This window comes from Mobula birostris, chromosome 12, assembly GCF_030028105.1.
Source record: "Mobula birostris isolate sMobBir1 chromosome 12, sMobBir1.hap1, whole genome shotgun sequence".
Classification (NCBI taxonomy): domain Eukaryota; kingdom Metazoa; phylum Chordata; class Chondrichthyes; order Myliobatiformes; family Myliobatidae; genus Mobula; species Mobula birostris.
Window position 1 is genome coordinate 16211175 of NC_092381.1, and position 27500 is coordinate 16238674.

The 27500-nt window shown below is 43.1% G+C and overlaps 1 protein-coding gene across 1 annotated transcript in view; it reads right to left on the bottom strand.

Annotated features, from left to right (window-relative positions):
- LOC140206439 (calcium-activated chloride channel regulator 1-like) overlaps positions 1-27280 on the bottom strand; it is an 86766-nt gene extending 59486 nt beyond the window's left edge. Inside the window, exons 1-3 of the mRNA XM_072274808.1 lie at positions 27184-27280; positions 8739-8954; positions 8430-8573 (exon numbers count right to left, since the gene is read on the bottom strand). Of these exons, the coding sequence (XP_072130909.1) occupies positions 8430-8573; positions 8739-8903 (309 nt within the window). The 5' untranslated portion in view covers positions 8904-8954; positions 27184-27280. The remainder of the gene's footprint in view (positions 1-8429; positions 8574-8738; positions 8955-27183) is intronic.
- Positions 27281-27500: the final 220 nt, after the last annotated feature.

A 27500-nucleotide genomic window follows, 5' to 3' on the forward strand; every position in this document is an offset into this window, starting at 1 on the left:
TTTTCTTAAAGATGTGCTGGGTGTGTTCCGGCCACCGCTGTACCCTTGCATTCTTCGTGGCCCGGAGGTTTGGGACCACTGTTATAATTGACTTAGCACTGCATTCATGTGAGGAAAATATGCACTGGGTGTTTAATATTAAATTTGTTAGATAAACCCCTTTAGAAACAAAATCCAGTGTATTAGCCACTTACAAGTGACTTATAGCGGACTTATCACCTATATTCCGGTCGCGTTTAACACCCAACACAACCCCCCCCCCCCCCCCCCCACTCCCCGGCCAGCCAGTCTGCAAGAACATTTTCAATATTAAACAGGTCTGCGGTGCAAAACAGTTTGGGGACCCCCAATTTAAACTAGCTGGCTAACTGCCAAGGAGCTACGCTATTGATGCCCTACGTGATGAGGCCAAACTCCCTGTAGGCTTGTTTAAAGTTGTAATAGAATAAACATGATAATATAATATAAGTACATACTTTAATGTCACATTTGCTGTATATACTCAACTTGGTTTACAGATTAGACAAAATCACTAAACAAAGTATTATATACACCCTTGGAGGTCAACGGGGGGGGAATTATGGGATTGCGGGGGCGGGGGTGCTACCTCCTTGAAATGAGTTTTTGCAGGGTGGGGTGACTGGAAAGAAATCAAGGCTGAAAGGAGGCATGCATTTGCTCGAACAGACAAGGTGAAGGAGAATCCTCAGGGGTTCTCCAGATTTGTTAAGAACAAAAGGATTGCAAGGGACAAAACTGGTTCTCTGGAAGACCGGAATGGTTATCCATGCCTGGAGCTACAACACATGAGGGTGATCTTAAGTGAATTCTTTGTGTCTGTATTTACTCAGGAGATGGACACAGAGTCTACAGAAATGAGGCAAAGTGACATCAACTTCATGGACCTTGCACAGATTACAGATGCAGAGCTGTTTGCAAATCAGACCCTATGGGAGAAGAGGGTTGCCTTTCTGACTGGAGGACTGTGTATAGTGATGTGCCGCAGGAATCGGTGCTGGGTCCTTTGTTGCTGTTATCGATATCAATGATCTGGATGATAATGTGGTTAACTGGATCAGCAAATTTGCGGATGACACCAAGACTGAGGGTGTGGTGAACAGTGAAGAGGGTTATCATGGCTTGAGGGGGATCTGCATCAGCTGGAAAAATGGGCTGAAAAATGGCAGATGGAATTTAATGCAGACAAGTGCGAGGTTTTGCACTTCGATAGGACCAACCAGGGTAGGTCTAACATGGTGTACGGTAGGGCACTGTGGAGTGCGGTAGAACAAAGTAATGTGGGAATACAGGTCCATAATTCATTTAAAGTGGTGTCAGAGGTAGATAGGGTTGTAAAGAAAGCTATTAGCCTTCATAAATCAATGTATTGGGTGCAGGACATGGGATATTATGACGAATTGTGTAAGATGTTGGTGACGCCTAATTTGGAGTAGTATGTGCAGTTTTGGTCACCTGCCTGTAGGAAAGACGTAAACAAGATTGAAAGAGAACAAAGAACATTTACAAGGATGTTGCCTGGTCTGGAGCACCTGAGTTGTAAGGAATGATTGAGTAGGTTAGAACTTTATTCTTTAGAATATAGAAGATTGAGAGGAGATTTGATAGAGCTGTATAAGATTATGAGGGGTGTAGACAGAGTAAATGCAAACAGATTTTTTCCACTGAGGTTGAGTGGGACTACAACCAGATATCATGGGTTAAGGGTGAAAGCTGAGCAGTTTAGGGAGAACTTGAGGGGAAACTTCTTCACTCAGAGGGTTGTGAGAGTGTGGAATGAGCTGCCAGCACACATGGTATATGCTAGCTCGATTTCAATGTTTATGAGAAGTTCAGATAGGTACCTGGATAGGAGGGCTATGTTCTGCTGCAGGTTAATGGGACCAGGAAATTTAAATAGTTTTGGCACGAACTAGATGAGCCGGATGACTTGCTTCTGTGCTATATTTTCCTATGACTTGATGAATCATTTAGCTATTCCTTCCCACATAGCCCTCCATTTTTTATTATCCATGTGTCTATCTGAGAATCTCTTAAATGTCACCACTGTATCAACCTCTACCAACACCGCTGTCAATGTGTTCCACACATCTATAACGCTCTGTGTAAAAACTTACCTCTTCCCACTACACACTCCTCCAATCAACTTATAATTCTATTGCCTCATATTAACCATTATTGCCCTTGGAAAAAGTTGCTGTCTGTCCACTCTGTCTATGCCTCTCATAATTCTATGCACCAGGATCAAATCACCTCTCACTATCTTTTGCTTCAAAGAGAAAAGCCCTAGCTCGCTCAACCTATCATCATAAGACAGGCTTTCTGATCCAGACAGCACCTGGATAAATCTCCTCTGCACCATCACTAAAGTTTCCACATCCTTCCTCTAATGAGGGGACCAGAAATGAATGCAATACTCCAAGGGTGGTCGAACCAGACTTTTATGGAGCTGCAACATTACTTCACAGCTCTTAAACTCAGTTCCCTGACCGAGGTGGCACAGTAGCATAGTAGTTAGCACAACACTTTATAGTACCAGTGACTTGGGTCCTAATCCCACTGCTGCTTATAAGGAGTTTATATATTCTCCCTGTGAGAAGGGCAGAGCTTAGTAATGATGGTGCTAAACGGTGACTCCTTTGCTTGTGTCTTTGGAAAAAGCTCTATTTCTATCTTTGATATCTCTTTTTTTTCCTTTCAACGTTCTTTTGAAGACCCTGACCTGGAGTTACATGCTGACTTTGGTTCTTTGCGGGAATGGGATCCGCTCTCAGGGGCTCATGACTGGCCGATTTTCAGTATGCCAAGGACATGGCTGGGAAAATAGAATGCCTTTGGGGTGCCGGATTTTCATGGCTCTGGAGATGGGCTGATTCAAGGCTGGTTCCGCTGACAACTGATGCATCATGGGAGAACACAGAAGATTGGAAGGAGCGGTCTTGCTGCTGGCTATGTACCCAGAGACCTGTGTTGGGCACAGGGCTCAGAAAAAGCAACATAATAGACTTTTAGCACCATAAATCAGCGAGTTGCTTGTTATATAGGAGGAGGAGAAGATGGCGGCGCGACAGCAGCACACGTGGCCTCTCCGGTGATGAATATCTGTTATCTGTCAAGTAGGGGACCGTGCACAATTCTGATTTGATGGAGACAGACGTGAGAGTATGGAGGAACATCTGGAAAATTTCTGAAATGCCCGTTTCGCTGCCGCTGCTACTGTGTGGTAACCGGAATCTCCGGAACAGAAGGCCCCGAAATCCTCGGCTTTGTGTGTTTCAGTGGCCGGGGCGAGGTCGAAGGCACTCAGCAGAGGATGGCGCTCGGGAGGCTGTATCAGAGCGGCTGGTCGGAGGCTCGAAGTTTTTGGACGGACGGACTCAGTGTCGGCTGTGGTTGGCTGCTTCCAAGGCATCGGCAAGTTGACGGTGCCTGGAGGTTTATGGCAGGGAGTTTCTCCCTTTTGCCGCCTGCTATTGGGGACTCGGGGTTGATCGACTTGGGACTTTGAGACTATTTTTACCATGCCCATGGTTTGTTCTTCATCAAATTATGATATTGTTTTGCACTGCTGCAACTATATGTTATAATTATGTGGTTCTGTCAGTGTTAGTCTTTGGTTTGTCCTGTTTTCTGTGATATCACTCCAGTGTATGTATGCATTTCTAAATGACAATAAAAGAGGACTGAGTGTTCTGATAATCTAATATCACCCCTCTCACTGTGAAATGGGGACATCTCTTTTTCCCTTATTAAGGAGAGAGAGAGAGAGAGAGAGAGAGAGAGAGAGAGAGAGAGACGAGAGAGAGAGAGAGAGAGAGAGAGAGAGAGAGAGAGAGAGAGAGAGCCTGTGGTGTTTCAAATACCGAGTGAATGAGTAGTCTTTGGGGTACTGCAAGCCTGTAGCTTTATTGATGCTTTGCAAGCTTGAGTGCTCAGTGGACAGCGCCGATGCTTTCTTGCCAGTGGGGGAGGAGGGCATCGTAGCTTTGCTGCTGCTGCTGCTGCTGTGTGGGAGGGGGTCTGGTGGGAGGGCTTTGGGGTTCTAGCTGTCATTCATTCTTTTGGGCAGTCCTCTGTTTTCATGGATGTTTGAGAAGAAAAATAATTTTAGGATGTACATTGTATACATTTCTCTGACATTAAATATACCTGTTGAAAGCTATTGACTGTGTGTCCTTCCTCCCTCAGTCCAAAGATGTACTGGTTGGTAAGTTAATTGGTGATTGTAAATTGTCCCATCATTAGGCTGGGGTTAAATCAGGGGTTGTTGGGCAGCATGGCTTGAAGGGCCTATTCCGTACTGTATCTCAACAAACAAACAAACAAACATAATGAAGGCCAACACATCAGATACCGTCTTAACCATTCTCTCAACTTGCGCAGGAATGTTGAGAGATTTATGGACGTGGATCCTAAGGTCATTCTGTCCCTCCCCACTGCTCATAATCCTGCTATTAGCTGTAATCCTGTATTACACTTTCAGGTTTGACCTTCCAAAATGCATCACTTAACATTTTTCTGAATTGAACTCCATCTGCCACTTCTCACTCAAGCTTTGATTGCTATCAATATCCTGTTGTAAGCTACAACAACCCTCTACACCATCCACACCACCACCAACCTTTGTTGGATGGTCAAAGATTCAAAGGATCTTGGTCAGCAGGGATGAGTTGGGTGACAAGCCTACTTCTGTGCTGCGTAAGTCTATGGCTTTAAGCTGTCTTCTCATTTATATTTGGCCTCTCTGTAGTAATGGAGGAGGCTGATGACAGACAGATCAGTGTTAGAGTGGAAAGGAAAGATAAAGTGACATGCAACTGGAAACTTGTGGTAGCCACTGCGGACAGAGTACAGGTGTTCTGCAAAATGGTCACCTGGTCTCTGCAGACAGGCTGATGAACACCTCCACCTATTAATGCACCCCAGCACCAAAACATCCACAAAATGCTGAAGGAACTCAGTAGGTCAGACAACGTCTGTGGAAATGAATGTTTCAGGCCAAAACCTTTCTTCAGGACTGGAAAGGAAAGGGTAAGATCATCATCATCATCATCAGGTGCCGTGCCCAGTTTGAGCTTTGACTGCCATGGCCCACACACTCCTGTTTCCTGTCAAGTAGATCAATTCACTGGTATTCATTTCCAGTTCTCTGGCTGCTGTCTCCATCGTCATTCGTCTTTTTCTTCCTCTTGCTTTCTTCCCTTCAATCTTTCCCATAATTACCGTGCATTCTAATTCCTCTTTGCTAATCACATGTCCAATGAAGTTACGTTGCCCTTTCATGATCTTATACGTTATTTCTTTTTGTGTTTGCTCTGTTCATGACATCCTCGTTAGATAGTCGTTTTGTCCATGATATTCTTTGCATTCTCCTCAAAAACCACATCTCTGCTGCTACAATTCATTTCCTCATATTATTAGATATTGTCCAACATTCTGAGCCAGAATAAAAAGGCAGGGATAGAGGAAGGCGGATAGCTAGAAGCCAGGGGGGTTGGAAAGGTAAAGGGCTGGAGAGAAAGGAATCTGATAGGAAACGAGAGAGGAACACAGTAAAAAGAGAAGGAGGAGGGGACCCAGGAGAAACGATAGACAGGTGAGAAGAGGTAAGAAGCTAGAGTGGGGCATAGAAGGAGGGGGAGGGAAATTTTCTACCGGAATGAGAAATTGATGTTCGTGCCATCAGGTTGGAGGCTAACCAGACGGAATATAAGGTGTTGCCTCTCGATCCTGAGGATGGCCTCATCGTGGCACAAGAGGAGGCCATGGAACAACAATTTGGAACAGGTATAGGAATTGGAGTTAAAATGTTTAGCTGCTGGGAAATTCTGCTTCTGGTGTTTGACGAAGGGTTTTTTTTTTGCTCCATAAAAGTCTGGTTTAACCGTCCTTGGAGTATTGCATTCATTTCTGGTCCCCTCATTATAGGAAGGATGTGGAAACTTTAGTGATGGTGCAGAGGAGATTTACCCAGGTGTGTCTGGATCAGAGAGCATGTCTTATGAGGATAGGTTGAGCGAGCTAGGGCTTTTCTCTTTGAAGCAAAAGGTAATGAGAGCTGATTTGATACTGGTGCATAGGATTATGAGAGGCACAGACAGAGTGGACAGACAGCAACGTCAAGAGGTGAATCGTCAGCTGTAGCACTTTGGCAGGTTACAGGGATAAGCGCCTCTGCCGCCTACCCCACCTTTTCATTCTGGCACCTTCCCCCATCCTTCTCAGTCCTGAAGAAGGGTCTCAAAATGTCCATTGTTTACTCTTTTCCAGATGCTGCCTGGCCAGCTGAATTCCTCTAGCATTTTGTGTGTGTCAAAACTTGAATCTTATCTTCACCGGTGTAAGAGGCCACGTCACAAGCAGTGAATGACCAGGTTGGAAGAGGGATAGGTGTGGATTACAGGGAGGTGTAGGTAATATTTTAAATATATCTGATGAACATTTGGATTGCCACGGACCTAGTGTCAGTAAATGGGATTGCTATAAATAGGTAGTTGATGGGGAGCCTGGACAAGATTGAGGGCCCATTTCTGTGTGTATAACTCTATGATTCATTGTCAATGAATTTTTACATGCCACACTCTGTAACTGTGAACAGGAACAAACTGAATGGACAATTAAATCACCAAATTACTACCAGCCTTGTTTCTGGAGTACAATGCAAAGACTAAAACAATGTGTTACGAAACAAAACTTCTCATTTTGATATCATTGACTCTGGCAGCATAATTATTCACCACAGAGTATCTTTTGTCAAAAAGGGTACTCCATGATTTGTAACCCTAAACATTCAAAGAAATTTGATATAAAATCAGTTACTTCCCCCAAACTGTCAGGCTGATCAACACATCCACTGATTAATTAACCCACTCTACCACCCTCAACCATCACTACACACACAGCGGTCACTTCTTTCCACAGCCCCTCAACATGCTTCAAACCACTCCCCATGACAATTACTTTTACTTTGTGTTTTACAGGATTGCTTTTACAATTATATTTATTCTATTTTATGCATATTGTGTTTTTATATGCTTCATCAGATCTGAAATAACAATCATTTTGTTCTCCTTTACACTCATGTACTGAAGAATTACAATAACCGATATTGAATCTTGAAGAGCAAAATTTGGCCATTTAGCCCATTGAGTCTACTCTGCCATTCAAGGGTTGGTGAGTCAGAGATCCTGGACTGCGAGAACCTTCATTCACTTGTGTGGGTACTGAAAATTAGAAATTGAGAGAGGAAGTTGAAAATTGATACTGGAAATTGAAAATTGATACTGGAAATTGAAGCCTAAAGGTCAATCTGAAAACCAGAAGTCGAAGCCCAATGGCCAAAACCTAAAGAGTAGAGACAGGAGACCCAGTGATGTGAGGCCTGGGCTTGGGGTCCATCACTAGCTTGGGTGGGGATCAATACCAAAAACTGAGGCCTGAATGTGGATCAGGAAACCAGAAATCAAAGACTGGTGGCTGAAGTTTGAAGTTTGGAGTCTGGAGGACTGTCCATGTATGTGGATGGAAGGGAGAGAAGAAGGGGGCTTGTTGTGGTGTTGTCTTGTTGCCTGTGGTGGTCCAGGGTGTTTTGTCAAGCATTGTGGACAAGCTACATTGGTGCCAGAGTACGGGACGACACTTGAGGGCTGTCCCCAGCATACCCTTGGATTGTGTTCATTGTTAATACATTACACTGTCTGTTTCAATGTACAATAATAAATAAATTAATCTAATTCTGAATCTGAATCTGGAGCAGGGACCAGGCCACAATTAGTGTAAAAGGACCACAGGAAAAGGGAACTCTGTGAACTTAACAGGAGAGTGGGAAATGAGGTGCTATTGAGTTTAACGAGATCACATCAGAGTCCCGGTGAGTTGAGGAGGAGGGCAGAAACCAGGACTGGGTAAGTTGAAAGGGAAAGAGCAGAAACTGGGTTTCAGTACAGTGAAAGGGGGCTTTGGAAATGGGGCACCAGGGAGGATAAAGAGAGCACAGGAGAAAGGATTTTAGTATATCCAAAGGTGTGCAGGAACTGGTGTTTGGTTGAATTGAAGGGATAACAGAAATGGGGCACTGGTGAGTTTCAGAGGGGGGTTGTGAAACTTCAGCAGTTAGCAGATGCTAAACAATCAGGATTTCTGAAGGACTGAATGGCAAATTATTGGTGTGATATTGTATATACTTCAGTCTTTCACTTCACCTGTAACTTGCTGCCTATTCAGCAGCTCCATCTACATCAGCGTACATTATCACCCTCTCACACTTTGCCACTCCTTCATCCATAAATTTATAAATGTTATCCAACACATCAATTTCAGTATTGAACCCTGGGCAACTAGATACGAGCTCTCTACCATTATTCAATCTGATATACAACCATTTACTATCACTCCAATTTCTTTTTTCTTACCTTCTCATACGATTGAGTAGTTCGTCTTTGAAGCAAGCTGGAGTTAACTGGCCAGGTTTTAGGCAAAAGAATTTTAATATCTGAAAAATAGAGCTTCTGTTTGGTAGCTCGATGCAGGAAAGAAGAGGCTTCAATCATCATTGCCTAAAGGAAACACAAGTTTAAGATCAATGTCTCATTGTATTTTAATTATACCAATTATAGACATATATTCTTTAACTCTTCCTCCTGTCATCAAATCCTAATTTCAAGGTAATGCAACACATCATCGTCATAAAGCAACAGATATGAATTCATTTTAAATCTTACCTGGATTTCTTTAGGAAGCTTCTCATTATATGGGATACTTGGTTTAATTGCAATCACAATGTCTTTATATCCATTGTCCACCACATGTATTCCACAGCTCCACTCAACATAAATACTTAGGAGATAGCTGAACACCATGGCAAAGTTTTTTCGCAGAACAATCATTGTACTGAAGTTTTGCTCCACTCCACTTGCTTACTGTGCTTAACAAGACACCTTTGCCAGCGATTCAGAAAAAAATGAATGAAATATTATACCCTCATCACAAAAATTGTATGATCCTGGTTCAGCATTTCTAATTCGTGTTTGTCTTTCAACATCAACAAATCTTAACATAACAAGCAATTGTATCAGACACAGAGCTACAAGAATAGGTCATCATGGAATTAACTTAAGCAACACTTCTGTGAGTAACAAATTCAACTTGCTTTGTGATTTATCTACGCTCTGTCCGCCAGAGAAAGCAGGATCTCCCAGTGGCCACACATTTTAATTCCACATCCCATTCCCATTCTGACATGTCTGTCCACGGCCTCCTCTACTGTAAAGATGAAGCCACACTCAGGTTGGAGGAACAACACCTTATATTCCGTCTGGGTAGCCTCCAACCTGATGGCATGAACATCGACTTCTCTAACTTCTGCTAATGCCCCACCTCCCCCACGTACCCCATCTGTTACTTATTTTTATACACACATTCTTTCTCTCACTCTCCTTTTTCTCCCTCTGTCCCTCTGAATCTACCTCTTGCCCATCCTCTGGGTCCCCCCCCCTTGTCTTTCTTCCCGGACCTCCTGTCCCATGATCCTCTCGTATCCCCTTTTGCCAATCACCTGTCCAGCTCTTGGCTCTATCCCTCCCCCTCCTGTCTTCTCCTATCATTTTGGATCTCCCCCTCCAACTTTCAAATCCCTTACTCACTCTTCCTCCAGTTAGTTCTGACGAAGGGTCTCGGCCTGAAACGTCGACTGTACCTCTTCCTAGAGATGCTGCTTGGCCTGCTGCATTCACCAGCAACTTTGATGTGTGGTGCTTGAATTTCCAGCATCTGCAGAATTCCTGTTGTTTGCTTTGTGATTTTTCTCAGGTTTAAACGTGAGAACCTAAGGAACATTATGTACTGTAGATGGAATAGATAAGGTAGGTCTTTCTTGCAATGGATAAGCTGTGAGGAGAGATTGTGGAGGGATTTAGCCCTGAAGGAAACAAAAACAGATGAAAAGATTTTGAGTCATAAAGTCATCGAAAAGTTTAACAGAGCCCTTCAGCTTACCTGGTCTGTGCTGATCTATTAACCTGCCTACTCCCATCGAACTGCACTCTGAACATACCCCTCCCATCCATGTACTTACCCAAATTTCTCTTAAGAAACATAGAAACATAGAAAATAGGTGCAGGAGTAGGCCATTCGGCCCTTCGAGCCTGCACCGCCATTTATTATGATCATGGCTGATCATCCAACTCAGAACCCTGCACCAGCCTTCCCTCCATATCCCCTGATCCCCGTAGCCACAAGGGCCATACCTAACTCCCTCTTAAAAGCCAATGAACTGGCCTCAACTGTTTCCTGTGGCAGAGAATTCCACAGATTCACCACTCTCTGTGTGAAGTTTTTCCTAATCTCAGTCCTAAAAGGCTTCCCCTTTATCCTCAAACTGTGGCCCCTCGTTCTGGACTTCCCTAACATCGGGAACAATCTTCCTGCATCTAGCCTGTCCAATCCCTTTAGGATTTTATACGTTTCAATCAGATCCCCCCTCAATCTTCTAAATTCCAATGAGTACAAGCCTAGTTCATCCAGTCTTTCTTCATATGAAAGTCCTGCCATCCTAGGAATCAATCTGGTGAACCTTCTTTGTACTCCCTCTATGGCAAGGATGTCTTTCCTCAGATTAGGGGACCAAAACTGCATACAATACTCCAGGTGTGGTCTCACCAAGGCCTTGTACAACTGCAGTAGTACCTCCCTGCTCCTGTACTCGAATCCTCTCGTTATTAACGCCAGCATACCATTCGCCTTTTTCACCACCTGCCGTATCTGCATGCCCACTTTCAATGACTGGTGTATAATGACACCCAGGTCTCGTTGCACCTCCCCTTTTCCTAATCGGCCACCATTCAGATAATAATCTGTTTTCCTATTTTTGCCACCAAAGTGGATAACTTCACATTTATCCACATTAAATTGCATCTGCCATGAATTTGCCCACTCATCCAACCTATCCAAGTCACCCTGCATCCTCTTAGCATCCTCCTCACAGCTAACACTGCTACCCAGCTTCGTGTCATCCGCAAACTTGGAGATGCTGCATTTAATTCCCTCATCCAAGTCATTAATATATATTGTAAACAACTGGGGTCCCAGCACTGAGCCTTGCGGTACCCCGCTAGTCACTGCCTGCCATTCTGAAAAGGTCCCATTTATTCCCACTCTTTGCTTCCTGTCTAACCAATTCTCTATCCACATCAATTCCTTACCCCCAATACCGTGTGCTTTAAGTTTGCACACTAATCTCCTGTGTGGGACCTTGTTAAAAGCCTTTTGAAAATCCAAATATACCACATCCACTGGTTCTCCCCTATCCACTCTACTAGTTACATCCTCAAAAAATTCTATGAGATTCGTCAGACATGATTTTCCTTTCACAAATCCATGTTGACTTTGTCCGATGATTTCATCGCTTTCCAAATGTGCTGTTATCACATCTTTGCTAACTGACTCCAGCAGTTTCCCCACCACCAACATTAGGCTAACCGGTCTATAATTCCCCAGTTTCTCTCTCCCTCCTTTTTTAAAAAGTGGGGTTACATTAGCCACCCTCCAATCCTCAGGAAGTAGTCCAGAATCTAACGAGTTTTGAAAAATTATCACTAATGCATCCACTATTTCTTGGGCTACTTCCTTAAGCACTCTGGGGTGCAGACCATCTGGCCCTGGGGATTTATCCGCCTTTAATCCCTTCAATTTACCTAACACCACTTCCCTACTAACATGTATTTCGCTCAGTTCCTCCATCTCACTGGACCCTCTGTCCCCTACTATTTCTGGAAGATTATTTATGTCCTCCTTAGTGAAGACAGAACCAAAGTAATTACTCAATTGATCTGCCATGTCCTTGCTCCCCATAATTAAAATTTGAAATTCAATCACATCTACCACTTGCACTGGGAGCTCATTCCACACTCTCACGATTCTCTGTGAAGAAGTTTCTCCTCATATTCCCCTTCAGTATTTTTCCTTTCACCCTTAACCCATGACCTGTAGTTGTAGTCTCATTCAGTCGAAGTGGAAAAGGCCTGCTTGAATTTACCCTATCTCTACCCCTCATCATTTTGTATACCTCTATCAAATCTCCTTTGATTGTTCTATGTTTCAGGGAATAAAGTCCTAACATGTTCAACCGTTCCCTATAGCTCAGGACCTCAAGTCCCGGCAAAATTATTGTCCACAAGGCCAATATCTAATCCAATTTACTAGCAAGCAGCTGAATGCCAAGCAGCTGAAACTTCCTGCATAACCTCTCATGTAGGACCTTGTCAAAGATCTTGCTAAAATCCATGTAGACAACATCTACTGCCTTGTCTTCATTAATATTCATGGAACTCCCTCAAAAAACTCTGTGAGATGTTTTAGACATGATTGATCATACTTAAAGCCATGTTGACTATCCCTAATCAGTGCCCACCCATTCAAATACTTATATATCTGATCCCTTAGAATGCCTTCCAAAAATTTTCCCACTACAGCCGATAATTTTCTGACTTATTTTTAGAGCTTTTCTTAAAGAACAACGTATTAGTTATCCTCCAACCCTCCAGTACTTCACTTGTTGCTAGGGTCCCTAAAATTCCAGCCATGTACAGTGACAGAATTTTATTTGACCAAAGAATCAAAAGTGATGAGGGAATTATTTTTCCACATAGTGGAATGAACTGCCAAGTGATAGAATCAGACTGGAATATTAGCTTTATTTTTCATATGTAGATCATAACATACAGTGAAATGAATTGTCATTTAAAAGCAATAAGGAGAGAAAAGATGAACTATGAAGGTAAGCTAGCCAATAATATAAAAGTGGATAGATACAAAAATAATTTTTTCGGATATATAAAGAGTAAAAGAGAGATGAGAGTGAATATCGGACCATTGGAAAATGACTGGAGAGGTAGTCATGTGAGAAAAAGAAATCGTGGATGAAATGAATAAGAATTTTGCCTCAGTCCTTTTTGTGGAAGAAAGATCAGAAACGCGGGAGTGTCAGGGGGCAGAAGTGAGTATTGTTGCTATTACTAAGGAGAAAGTGCTGAAAAGTCTGAAGGTAGATAAATCACCTGGACCAAATGGACTACACTGAAGGTTCTGAAAAGGGTACCTGAAGAGATTGTTGAGGCATTAATAATGATCTCTCAAGAATCTACAGGTTCTGGAATGGTTCCAGAGGCCTGGAATTTTGCAATGTCATTCCACTCTAGGTAGAGAGGCAGAAGAAAGCATATTATAGGACAGCTAACCTGACTTTGGTCGTGAAAAGATGTTGGAGTCTATTATTAAGAATGAGGTTTTGGCGTACTTGGAAGCACATGATATAATAGGCCAAAGTCAGCATAGTTCTCCAAAGGGGAAATCATGCCTGATGAATCTGTTGGAATTCTTTGAGGAATTAACAGGCAGGATAGACAAAGGAGTCAGTTGATGTTGTTTGTTTGGATTTTCAGAAGACCTTTGACAAGATGCCACACATGAGGCTGCATAACGAGATAAGACCCCATGGTATTTCATGAAAAGTACTAGTTTGGATAGAAGATTGGCTGACTGGCAGAAGGCCCAGAGTAGAAATAATAGCTTTGTGGCCAAGTTTGTAGCTGGTGCGAAGATAGGTGAAGGGAAAGGTAGTGGTGAGGAAGCAGGATGTCTGCAGCAGAACTTAGACAGATTCTGGGAATCGGCAACAAAGTGGTAGATGGAACAAGGAACCCTGAGCATTTTTATTTCTGTGAATGCTCATGGTTGCAGAAGGCAAGCTGCATGTGGCATGATTCAAATGCCTTCCTCTGGCAACATGGTCCGATGGTCCAATTTCAATGCTTTATTGGGATGGAGAATGACATAGAATCATAGAATAATCTAGCACAGAATCAGACCCTTCAGCCCAACATTTCCATGCTATCCAAAGTGCCCACCAAAGCATTTGGCCACATTTGACCCATATCCCTTGCAACTCTTCCTATCCATTAACCTTTTAAATGTTCTTATTGTACCTACCTCAATTAATATCTCTGGTGTATATGCACCACCCTTCGAAGTTGGCTCTTAGACACTTAAAAGTCTTTCTTCTCTGACCTTAAAGCTTTGCTCTCAAACATTTTATTTCCTTTCCCGGGGGAAAAGAAGACTCTGTGCCTTCATCCTGTCCTTGTCCCTCGAGATTTTATACACTGTCAGAACCTCCTTACTCCCCAATGCCCCAGTGAATAAAGACTTAGCCTTCCCAATCCCAGCAACATCCTTGTTAATCCCCATTGCACTCTTTCAAACTTAACACCACCTTTCCCATAACAGGCAAACAAAACTACACACAATTTCCGAAGTGTGGCCACTCCAGCATCTTGTACAACTACAAAATAACATCCCAGCTCCTATACTCTGTGCCATGACTGATGAAAGCTAACATGCCAAATGCCTTCTTCACCATTCTATTTACTTGTGACACCAATTTCAACAAATTATGTACTTAATCTCCGAGGTCATGGATAGCTACATGGATGAAATAAAAATGGAAGGCTATGTGTGAGGGAAGGGTTAGATTGATCTCAGAATAGGTTAAAAAGCACAACATTGTGGGCTGAATGAACTGTACTGTGCTGCTCTAAGCCACTCAATACTCCCTGTCTATTTATTGTACAAGTCCTATCCTGATTTGATCTGCCAAAATGCAATACCTCATATTTATCTGGATTTAAATCCATTGGCCATTCTTTGGTCTGCTTACCAAGATGATCAAGATCCCATGTGATTTTTGATCACCATCTTCACTGTCTGCAACACCATCTATGTCATCTGCATACTTATCAAACAATGATTGTGATTCAATTCCTACTGCTGTCTGTAAGGAGTTTGTAAGGTTTTCCTTGCGATTGCATATTCCAAAAACATAGTTAAGGTCAGTGATTGGTGGGCATGCTATGTTGGCATCGGAAGTGTGGCGATACTTGTGGGCTGCCCCCAGCACAATCTGGCTGATTTGATTTGATACAAACAATGTGTTTCACTGTAGTTTTTTCAATGTTTCGATGTACATGTGACAAATAAGTCAAAGTAAATTTTTATATCATAGAACAGTTCTATGTCCGATGTGCTAACTTTGAGATCCAGATTGTAATTTTAGAAATTCTGTTGTGCAGTGTATATAAACATTAAACCATGTGATAGAGAGCATCTCCTGCATGGTCCAGAGTCCCTGATGATGGATGCAGCTTCACAGCTACAGGAAACGTGAGGTTAATGTTCTGGAGCATGTTGATATTAAGGGAGAGGAGGTGTTGTAGTTGTTAAAATACATTAGGATGAGTAAGTCCCTGAGGCCTGACCAAATATTCCCCAGGCTGCTCCACGAGGCAAGGGAAGGGATTGTTGAGCCTCTGGTTAGGATCTTTAAGTCCTTGTTGTCCATGGGAATGGTAGCGGAGGATTAGAGGGAGGCGAATGTTGTCCCCTTGTTCAAAAAAGGTAGTAGGGATAGTCCAGGTAATTATAGACCAGTAAGCCTTACATCTGTGGTGGGAAAGCCATTGGAAAAGACTCTTAAAAGTAGGATCTATAGGCATTTAGAGAAACATGGTCTGATCAGGGACAGTCAGCATGGCTTTGTGAAGAGCAGATCGTGTCTAACAAGCCTGATAGAGTTCTTTGAGGAGATGACCAGGCATGAAGATGAGGGTAGTGCAGTAAATGTGAACTATATGGATTTATTAAGGCAATTGACAAGGTTCTACACGGTAGGCTTATTCAGAAAGTCAGAAGGCATGGGATCCAGAGAATTTTGGCCAGGTGGATTCACAATTGGCTTGCCTGCAGAAGGCAGAGGATCGTGATGGAGGGAGTACATTCGGATTGGAGGATTGTGACTAGTGGTGTCCCACAAGGATCTGTTCTGGGAGCTCTACTTTTCGTGATTTTTATTAACGACCTGGATGTTGGGGTAGAAGGGTGGGTTGGCAAGTTTCCAGACAACACAAAGGTTGGTGTGTTGTGAATAGTGTAGAGGATTGCCGAAGGTTGCAGAGAGACATTGATAGGATGCAGAAATGGGCTGAGAAGCGGCAGATGGAGTTCAACCCGGACAAGTGTGAGGTGGTACACTTTGGAAGGACAAACTCCAAGGCAGAGTACAAAGTAAATGGCAGGATACTTGGTAGGGTGGAGGAGCACAGGGATCTGGGGGTACATGTCCACATATCCCTGAAAGTTGTCTCACAGGTAACTTGGGTAGTTAAGAAAGTTTATGGGGTGTTAGGAATAGGGATAGAGTTTAAGAGTTGCGAGGAAATGATGCAGCTCTATAAAACTCTGGTTAGGCCACACTTGGAGTACTGTGTCCAGTTCTGGTCGCCTCACGAGAGGAAGAATGTGGAAGCATTTGGAAAGGATACAGAGGAGATTTACCAGGATGCTGCCTGGTTTAGAGAGTATGCATTATAATCAGAGATTAAGGGAGCTAGGGCTTTACTCTTTGGAGAAGAGGATGAGAGGAGACATGATAGAGGTATACAAGATATTAAGAGGAATAGATAGAGTGGACAGCCAGCATCTCTTCCCCAGGGCGCCACTGCTCAATACAAGAGGACATGGCTTTAAGGTAAGTGGTGGGAAGTTCAAGGGGGATATTAGAGGAAGGTTTTTTTTTTTTTTTTATATACTCAAGAGTGGTTGGTGCGTGGAATGCACTGCCTGAGTCAATGGTGGAGCCAGATACACTAGTGAAATTTAAGAGACTACTAGACAGGTATATGGAGGATTTTAAGTTGGGGGGGGGGGGTTATATGGGAGGCAGGGTTTAAGGGTCAGCACAACATTGTGGGCCGAAGGGCTTGTACTGTGCTGTACTATTCTATGTTCTATGAAACATTCTTACAGAAAAGCAGCATCCATTATCAGAGACCTCTAGCACCCAAGACATGTTCTCATCTCACTGCTGCCATCAGGAGGAAGGTACAGAAGCCTCAGGACTCACACATCCATCAGGATAATGAACAAAAGTGATGACTTGACTCAACTTTACTTGCTATTTCATTGAACTATTCCCACAACCAATGAATTCATTATGAAAGGACTCTTCATCTGATGGTCACAATGTTTATTGTTTATTTATTTATATTGTTGCCTTCTCTTTGCATTTGCACCCATTGTTGTTTTCTGGGTGAAAGCATTAGTCTGGCAGTCATTCATTGATTCTGTTATTGTTACTATTCTATAGACTTGTTGCTTATTCCCACAACAAAATGAATATCGGGTTTGTCAATTACAGTACATGGAACTACAATTTTGTGGTCATTGCTGAAACTTGGTTAAAAAGGGCAGGAATGAGTGATTAATATTTCAGGTTTTTGAAGTTTTAGAAAAGACAGAAGAGAAGGTAAAAGGAGGGTGGAGAAGTAGTTGGACTACTAATCAGGGACAATATCACAACTGTGCTCATGGGAGACATAATGGAGGGATCAGAAACTGAATCCATTTGGGTGGAACTGAGGAATAAGCAGGGTGCGATCACACTGACGGGATTGTACCTCATACTCCCTAATAGCCACCAGGACATTGAGGTAAGCAGATATTAGATTATGAGGACACGCAGTCCTCCTTTATTGTCATTTAGTAATGCATGCATTAAGAAATGATAATGTTTTTCCAGAATGATATCACAGAATCACATGACAAACCGACTGGAAAAACTGACAAAAAACACAATTATAACATATAGTTACAACAGTGCAAAGCAATACCGGAATTTGATAACAGACCACGGGCATGGTAAAAAATCTCAGTCTCTCGAAAGTCCCATCATCTCACGCAGACGGTGAACCTCCAGCGCCGCAAACTTGCCAATGCAGCATCCTGGAAGCACCCGACCACAGTCCGACTCCGAGTCCGTCCGAATACTCCTAGCCCGTCCGAATACCCCTAGCCTCTGACTAGCTCTCCAACACACAGCACCATCTCTGCCGAGTGCTTCGACCCTGGCCCTGGCAACAGGCAAAGCCAAGGATTTGGGGCCTTCCCTTCTGGAGATTCTTGATCGCACAGTAGCAGTGGCAGCGAAGCGGGCACTTCAGAAGTGCCTCCAGGTGTTCCTCTGTGCTTCACACAGCTGTCTCCATCAAATCAGGATTGTGCACGGCCCCCTAGTTAACACATACGCTATCATTCGGAACAGCCGCGCCGCCATCTTCGCCTCCCGCATTATGATATGTAAGCAGATTAAGGAAATGTGTAAAAGTAATAGGATTGTTTTCATGAGGGATTTCAGATTCCCTAATATAAACTGGGACCTTCTTGGTGCAAGGGTTCAGATGGGGCAGAATTTGTTAAGTGCTTCCAGCTAGGTACCTTAACTCAATATTTGGACTGTTCAATGAGAGGAAAGGCTGTACTGGACCTGGTGTTGGGTAATGAGCCTGGCCAGGTGACTGACCTTACAGTGGGTGAACAGTTAGGAAACAGTGACCAAAATTCACCAACTTTCTGGATAGCTATAGACAAGAATAGGTATGGTTCTTGTGGGAGAATGTCAAATTGGAGTAGAAAAAATTCTAAGGGCATTAGGCAGGAACTGAGAAGTGTTAATTGGGAACACCTTTTTCTCTGGTAAGTCCATGTTAGACATGTGGAGCATGTTTAAAGATCAATTGCACAGAGTAGAGGAAAAGTATGTGAGGCGGGGGGGGGGTGTGTGAGAGGTGTAAGATTACTACTCAGTGATGGACATCTAGATGCACTGCCTAGCATGGTGGCTGAGGCAAATACATTGGAGACTTTCAAGAGACGTTTGGATAGGCACATGGATATAAGGAAGTTGGAAGGTTTTGGACATGGTGGGGGTAAGAGGATTAGTGTTTGGTGTTTTTGATTTTTTTTTTTTTAAAGCTGGTTTGGCACAACTTTGCAGGCTGAAAGGTCTGTTTGTGCGGTAATGTTCTGTCTTCTATGGTGAAAGCCACGATTCCAAGAGTTCCATCTATTTTAAAAGAACATTTTTACAAATGTCTTTTTCATGAATAAAATGAGAGGTTGTCCATTAACTAAGGTAGCTCACCACAAGAAATACTTAAAATGTGTGCAATTGCATAGATCTGATTGCTTTGCTGAATCATCTGAATGTCCCTTCATCTTTTTGGGTTAATAACAAGTTAGAGTCATAGAACTCTACAGCACAGAAACAGGAGTGTCAACCCATCTCTTCTGTGCCAAGCTGTTCATCTGTCTCGTCCCATTGACCTGCACCCACCCCATAGACCTCCATACTCCTCCCTCCAAGTACCTTTCTAAATTGTTCTTAAAAGTTCAAATCAATCCTGTATCCATTACTTCCATTGGGAGTTCTTTCCACACTCTCACCACCCACTGAGTCAAGAAGTTCCCCCTCAGGTTACCCTGAAATATTTCACCTTTCAACCTTTACCTGTAACCTTTAGTTCAGGTCTCAACTAACCCAAGTGGAAAAAATCTCCTTGCATTTACACTGACTATATATTTCTTAATTTTGTATGCCTCAATCATATCTCCCCTTGTTCACTTATGCTCCAGGAATAAAGTCCTAACTTATTCAATCTTTCCCTATAATTAGGTTCTCAGGTCTTGGCAACATTTTCTTGGTGCTTTTTTCAACCTTATTATCTTTCCTGTTGGTAGGTTACCAGAACTAGACTCAGTACTTTAAATTAGATCTCAATGTAACATCCCAACTCCTGTACACAATACTTTGTGTAACCCTCTCACTGTGAGCTCATAATAATTTAATTATTACTGTGAATGAAAACAAAGAGCAACATTATTCTACAATGCATGGGAATAATGATGAAAAGGGCATTTCCAATAAATAAACAAATCTAGTGTAAATATGATTCAGGTAAACAAATGTCTGAATATTTCTTTAACCATATAACAATTACAGCAGGGAAACAGGCCATCTCGGCCCTTCTAGTACATGCCGAACTCTTACTCTCACCCAGTCCCACCGACCTGCACTCAGCCTATAAACCCTCCATTCCTTTCCTGTCCATATAGCTATCCAATTTAACTTTAAATGACATCAAACCTGCCTCAACCACTTCTACTGGAAGCTCATTCCACACGGCTACCACTCTAAGTAGTTCCCCATCATGATACCCCTAAACTTTTGCCCTTTAACTCTCAACTCATGTCCTCTTGTTTGAATCTCCCCCATTCTCAATGGAAAAAGCCTGTCCACATCAACTCTATCTATCCCCCTCAATTTTAAATACCACTATCAAATCCTCCCTCAGCCTTCTATGCTCCAAAGAATAAAGACCTAACTTGTTCAACCTTTCTCTGCAACTTAGCAGATGAAACCCAGGCAACATTTTAGTAAACCTCCTCTGTACTCTCTCAATTTTATTGACATCTATCCTATAATTCGGTGGCCAGAACTGTACACAATACTCCAAATCTGGCCTCACCAATGCCTTATACAATTTCAACATTACATCCCAACTCCTATACTCAATGTTCTGATTTATAAAGGCCAGCATACCAAAAGCTTTCTTCACCACCCTATCCACATGAGATTCCGCCTTCAGGGAACTATGCACCATTATTCCTAGATCCCTCTGTTCTACTGCATTCTTCAATGCCCTTCCATTTACCATGTATGGCCTATTTTGATTAGTCCTACCAAAATGTAATGCCTCACATTTATCAGCATTAAACTACATCTGCCATCTTTCAGCCCACTCTTTTAACTAGCCTAAATCTCTCTGCAAGCTTTGAAAACCTACTTCTGTCACAATAGGGTGCTGGGAAAGGACCCAAATGCAAGTCACAGACACTGAAGTACAAAGAACAGGACGTGACTAAAGTAGGGACATGACAGGATTCAGATCAGGAGCAGGGGCAAAAATAGAACTTGAGCTAGGGAAAGCAAGACCAGCACTAGAAACCATGGACTAGGAGCCAAGGCTTCGACTCCGAGCCAGAGACTGGACAAGGACCCAGAACCTGGATCTTGCCACGGGCTCGTACCCCAGATCCAGGCAAGGACATGACATGGCTACCGGACAGGATGTGGTTGAGGTGTGGGTCTTGAGGTTTGCAGACAGGCTTGGGGTCTTGAGCCTTGAGGGTGGAGACTGGGAGCTGGGGTCTTGTAACGCAGAGGCTGATAACTCAGGGGCTGGAGCTCAGAGACATACTAGGAACTGTACATCAACATAGAGCCATGACTTATCCTTAGACAGGCCAGGACTCAACTTCATCTCCACAGCAAGGTGGGACAGGTCCCTCCATCAGGTAACAGCAGAATGGCCAGACTTACCCGACAGAGGCAAAGACAAGACACCCCACAGGGCAACAGCAGAACAGTCTGACTTACCCCACAGAGGCAAGAACAAGCCAAGCCAAGACAAACACCAAAGAACAACAGACAGTTCCATCTCTGCATCAGGGTGGCTCCAAGTCTCAGTTCAGCCAGCGACCTCACCTGGCTACAGAAACGGCCAGATCCCTACCTAGCTCAGAGCAGCTGGCAGCCGCTCAGCTGGCCCAGGAAACAGCCAAATCCATACAACAACAACAGCTCCAACTATCCACAGCAAGGGTCCATGAAGCAATGGTACTCCAACACAGCCCAAAGATAACAAGTGGCCACACTAGCCTTCCACCAGCAGGTTGCTCCCAGAGGATCTTAACAGGACAAACCAGCAGCTCACACTCAACCCCAAGGCTACTTATATTCAAAACCCCAAGATGGGAATCAGGTGCTTATGCTTAACTCAATCAAACAAGGGACAGCTGGAACCGGAATGCGGACTTCACGGACCGGACCATGATAACTTCATTATCCACAACTCCACCTTTCTTAGTATCATTTGAATACTTACTAATCCAATTTACAACCCCATCATCCAGATCATTAATATATATGACAAACAACATTGGACCCAATACAGATCCCTGAGGCACACCACTAGACACCAGCCTCCAATCTGACAAACAGTTATCCACCACTACTCTCTGGCATCTCCCATCCAGCCACTGCTGAATCCATTTTACTACTTTGATATTAATGCCTAATGATTGAACCTTCCTAACTAACCTTCTGTGTGGAAACTTGTCAAAGACCTTACTGAAGTCCATATAGACAACATCCACTACTTTACCCTCATCAACTTTCCTAGTAACCTCTTCAAAAAATTCAATAAGGACATTCGTCAAACATGACCTTCCATGCACAAATCCATGTTGACTGTTCCTAATCAGACCCAGTCTATCCAGATAATTATATATACCATCTCTAAGAATACTTTACATCAATTTACCCACCACTGACATCAAACTCACAGGCAGATAATTGCTAGGTTTACTCTTAGAACCCTTTTTAAACAATGGAACAACATGAGCAATACGCCAATCCTCCGGCACCATCCTCCTTTCTAATGACATTTGAAATATTTCTGTCAGAGCCCCTGCTATTTCCACACAAACTTCCCTCAAGGTCCTAGGGAATATCTGGTCCAGACCCAAAGACTTATCCACTTTTATATTCCTTAAAAGTGCCAGTACTTCCCCTTCTTTAATCATCATACTTTCCATAACTACCCTTCTCGTTTCCTTTACCTTATACAATTCAATATCCTTCTCCTTCGTGAATGCCAAAGAAAAAAAGTTGTTCAAAATCTCCCCCATCTCTTTTGGCTCTGCACACAGCTGCCCACTCTGATTCTCTAAGTGACCAATTTTATCCCTCACTATCGCTTTGCTATTAATATAACTGTAGAAACCCTTTGGATTTATTTTCACCTTACTTGCCAAAGCAGCCTCATATCTTCTTTTAGCTTTTCTAATTTCTTTCTTAAGATTCTTTTTACATTTTTTATATTCCTTGAGCACCTCATTTACTCCAAGCTGCCTATATTTATTGTAGATCCTTCTCTTTTTCCGAACCAAGTTTCCAATATCCCTTGAAAACCATGGCTCTCTCAAACTCTTAACCTTTCCTTTCAGCCTAACAGGAACATAAAGATCCTGTTCCTTCAAAATTTTACCTTTAAATGACCTCCATTTCTCTATTACATCCTTCCCATAAATCAAATTGTCCCAATCCACTCCTTCTAAATCCTTTCGCATCTCCTCAAAGTTAGCCTTTCTCCAATCAAAAATCTCAACCCTGGGTCCAGTCCTATCCTTCTCCACAATTATATTGAAACTAATGGTGTTGTGGTCACTGGACCCAAAGTGCTCCCCAACACATACCTCTGTCACCTGCCTTATCTCATTCCCTAACAGGAGATCCAACACTGCCCCTTCTCTAGTTGGTATCTCTATGTATTGCTGCAAAAAACTATCTTGCACACATTTTACAATATCCAAACCATCCAGCCCCTTTACAGAATGGGGTTCCCAGTCTATATGTGGAAAATTAAAATCTCCCACAATTACAAACTTGTGCTTACTACAAATATCTGCTATCTCCTTACAAATTTGCTCCTCCAAGTCTCGCTCCCCATTAGGTGGTCTATAATACACCCCTATAGACGTCATTACACCTTTCCCATTCCTCAATTCCACCCAAATAGCCTCCCTAGACGAGTCTACTAATCTATCCTGCCAGAGCACCGCTGTTATATTTTCTCTGATAAGCAATGTAACACCTCCCCCTCTTGCCCCTCTGATTCTATCACACCTGAAGCAATGAAATCCAGGAATATTTAGTTGCCAATCACACCCCTCCTGCAACCATGTTTCACTAATAGCTACAACATCTTATTTCCAGGTATCAATCCATGCTCTAAGCTCATCCACCTTTCTTACAATGCTTCTAGCATTAAAATAGATGCATTTAAGAAACTCTCCACCTCTTACTCTCTGTTTATCCTGAATGGAGCAAACAACTTTGCTATCTTTTTCTTCCTTCTCCCCTACATCTTCGGTCTGAGTGCTCCTGATCTCTGACCCCTGCCTTTCCTCCCTCACAAACTGTCTACTAGCTTTCTCTATTTGTGAACAAACTTCCTCTCTCCTAGTCTCTTCAATTTGATGCCCACCCCCCAACCATTCTAGTTTAAAGTCTCCTCAGTAGCCTTTGCAAATCTCCCTGCCAGGATATTGGTCCCCCTAGGATTCAAGTACAACCTGTCCTTTTTGTACAGGTCGCACCTGCACCAAAAGAGGTCCCAATTATCCAAAACCTTGAATCCCTGCCCCCTGCTCCAATCCCTCAGCCACACATTTATCCTCCACCTCATTGCATTCCTACTCTCACTGTCGCGTGGCACACACAGTTAACCGGAGATTACTACCTTTGCAGTCCTTCTTCTCAACTTCCTTCCTAACTCCCTATATTCTCCTTTCAGGATCTCTTCCCTTTTCCTACCTATGCCATTGGTCCCTATATGTACCACGAGTTCCGGTTCCTCTCCCTCCCATCTCAGGATATCTTGGATGCGATCATTAACATCCCGGACCCTGGCACCAGGGAGGCAAACTACCATCCGGGTCTCCTGACTGTGTCCACAGAATCGCCTATCTGTCCCCCTAGCTATCCAGTCCTCTATTACTACTGCCCTCCTCTTCCTTTCCCTACCCTTCTGAGTTACAGGGTCGGACTCTGTGCCAGAGGCACGGCCACTGTTGCTTCCCCCAGGTAAGCTGTCTCCCCCAACAGTACTCAAACAGGAGTACTTATTTTCAAGGGGCACAGCCACTGGGGTACCCTCTAGTACCTGAAACTTCCCATTCCCCCTCCTAACCGTAACCCACTTGTCTGCCGCCCGTGGCCCTAGTGTGACCACCTGACTGTAACACCTCTCTATCAACTCCTCACTCTCCCTGACCAGACAAGCTGCAGCTCCAGTTCCCTAACACAGTCCCTTCGGAGCTGCATCACGACGCACCTGGCGCAGATGTGGACGTCCGGGAGGCTAGGAGACTCCAGGACGTCCCACATCCCACACCGAGAACAACAAGCTGCCCTCACACTCATACTTCCCCCCTTTCTTCAAATAACAGGAAAAAATGAAAACCGAACCCTCTTCGCCTTGCCCATTTCTGTCTAAGCCCTTAAGCCATCACTCTGCTCCCGGCTCACTCCGCAGCCCGCAAACTACGCTGCCCGCTGTATAAGGCTGTGTTCCTTTTAAATCTTCCGCGCTTCACTGCCCGACGTCACACTCTTGTGCAGCCCCGCCTCTCTGAACACCAATGGAAAAAAAAGAAAAATTCAAAATGGCTTCCGCCGCACTTCCGCTCAGAAAATCAGGCTTCTTTCTCCGAAGGGGAAGTATGACTACTGACACCACACCCGTGCATATTTACTTTTCTCCAGAATTAATTTAAATTAAAGTTGACGAAGAATTTTAAAGTACAAAAAAAAGGGCCCATCATATGCATCTATTAGTCTATAACTTATACGTAATCATTGGAGCTCATGGTTGCATAATCAATCTAGACTGCTTTACTTTGTTTACTGATAGTTTCAAAATGGTTCTGCCCTGATAAACCAGTCCAAGTGAAGCATAAATAAAAGTCCATGAAACGTCCAAGGAAAAAGTCTTTGAACTTCCTCCAGTGTTGTGTGCTAGCTAATTAACTGAACGTTACCTGCTTGTTCTCTGTGAATCCTCTACATGAGGATTTTCTGACATCCATATCTGTCCTTCCATATGGGTCCTGTGAGTATTTCACTCTTCTTCTGCTATCTTTGTTGTCTTGCCATTTTCCTTCTTTCTTCTTCTCCCAAGCTCTCTCACTAGAAAATCTCAGTAAAGTGATTGTCACAACCAAGGATTCAGCAGCGCAGCAGATATGGCAATTGTGCTTGTGAATATGGACGTGTCAGCTAATTATTACTTAGTTGTGATGATTTTTGAACTCCATTCTTTACATTGTAGCACTTGTCGAGACTTGAGCAAAGCACAGCAACGTTTCGCTGCCTGCTTGCATTCAGCCTTGCCTGGGAAAATAGGGCTGTCGAGTCAACTGACTCTGAAGACTAGCGGTATTCATTTTATATTTAGTCATTCCTTTCAGCCGCAGTGTTGGCTTCATTTTCCATTTGACAGCCCTGTTTGGCCTAGCGTTTATTGTTTTATTTTCACTCTAATTCTGTTTGCATTAAATTCTGTGAACTATTGACCCGCCTCAGTTTCTCTCGCTCCACACTTGGCCCATATTTGAACACAGTGACAGTGTTTTGCCCAGTTGCAATGATCAGAATTTGGAAAACAAAACAGATTAACGTTTACCCTTAGAAGGTTAGATAGTGAAACATAAAGGTCTTTTCACAGTTTTACAGAATTCCTGTAAGTTAAACGATTGGCTTTTCTGACAATGAATCTACTTAAACTCAGTTCTGGCTATCTCTCACTGTACCAAAACATGTTCAGATTGGTTCTGCATCAAATTCAGACTGAAGCATGGTTGCCATAGTGTCAAAACAACTTCTTGTGCCCATAGCTCAGGTCATACAGCATGTGTTTTACCAGGATCTGACAGGGTCAGCCTTGGACAGTGAGCTGTTAACTAACCAGGACCTGGCATCTGATGCCTTCTCACTTGGTTTGAAAATAAGACCATAAGACCATAAGACCATAAGACAAAGGAACAGAAGTCAGCCATTCAGCCCATCGAGTCTGCTCAGCCATTTTATCATGAGCTGATCCATTCTCCCATTTAGTCCCACTCCCCCGCCTTCTCACCATAAAATAAACAGAGAAACAAAACCCATCTGAATGAAGATTAGCAACTTGAAACAACTACTAGTAAGAACTACTAGTACTACATTAATCTACCATATCTGCAATCTCAGTACTTGGTGCAGCAAGGCTGGAATGAAAAGAGGAATCACAAATGGGCAAGCATGCAGAGAGTGTACAGCACTTCAGTAATAGTGGTAACAGATTTCCATCCGACAACATTTACATCCTCCCTGTGCTACCACTGGTTCAGGGACACTGTGAGTTACAGTGTGTCTGTGCTGGGAGTGGGACATGTTCCACCATTACTGTCTCTGATGGATCTTCATGTTCATTTCAGTCAAATTCTGCCTGACATCACTGGACAGCATTCCCAATGATGACTGGAATTGACATATTAGGTATCTCAATCAATGTCAAGGATATTTCCGCCTTTCTTGTTCCCTCTAGTTTAAGCTCCAAGATTTCCTAGTCAAAGACTTTTGTTCTGGCCAGAACTTTGCAGAGGAAGAACTTGCCTTACCTTTGGGTTATGTCAGTACTTTTGACCTCCCTTTTCAATTCTTCTTATTCTTTAACAGTATCAGTGGGATATGGGACACAACAATGCAGAGAAATGGAAAAGACTAGAGAAAGTGGCGGGTACAGACCGGTCAAAATTCAAAGAAATGTTATTGTCAGAGTACATATATATCACCACGTACAACATCAAGATTCACTTTCCTGTGGGCATACTCAGCAAATCTATAGAATAATAACAGGATCAATGAAAGATCAAATAGAGTATAGAAGACAACAAAATGTGCAAATGCAAATATAAAACAAACAACAAGAGCATGA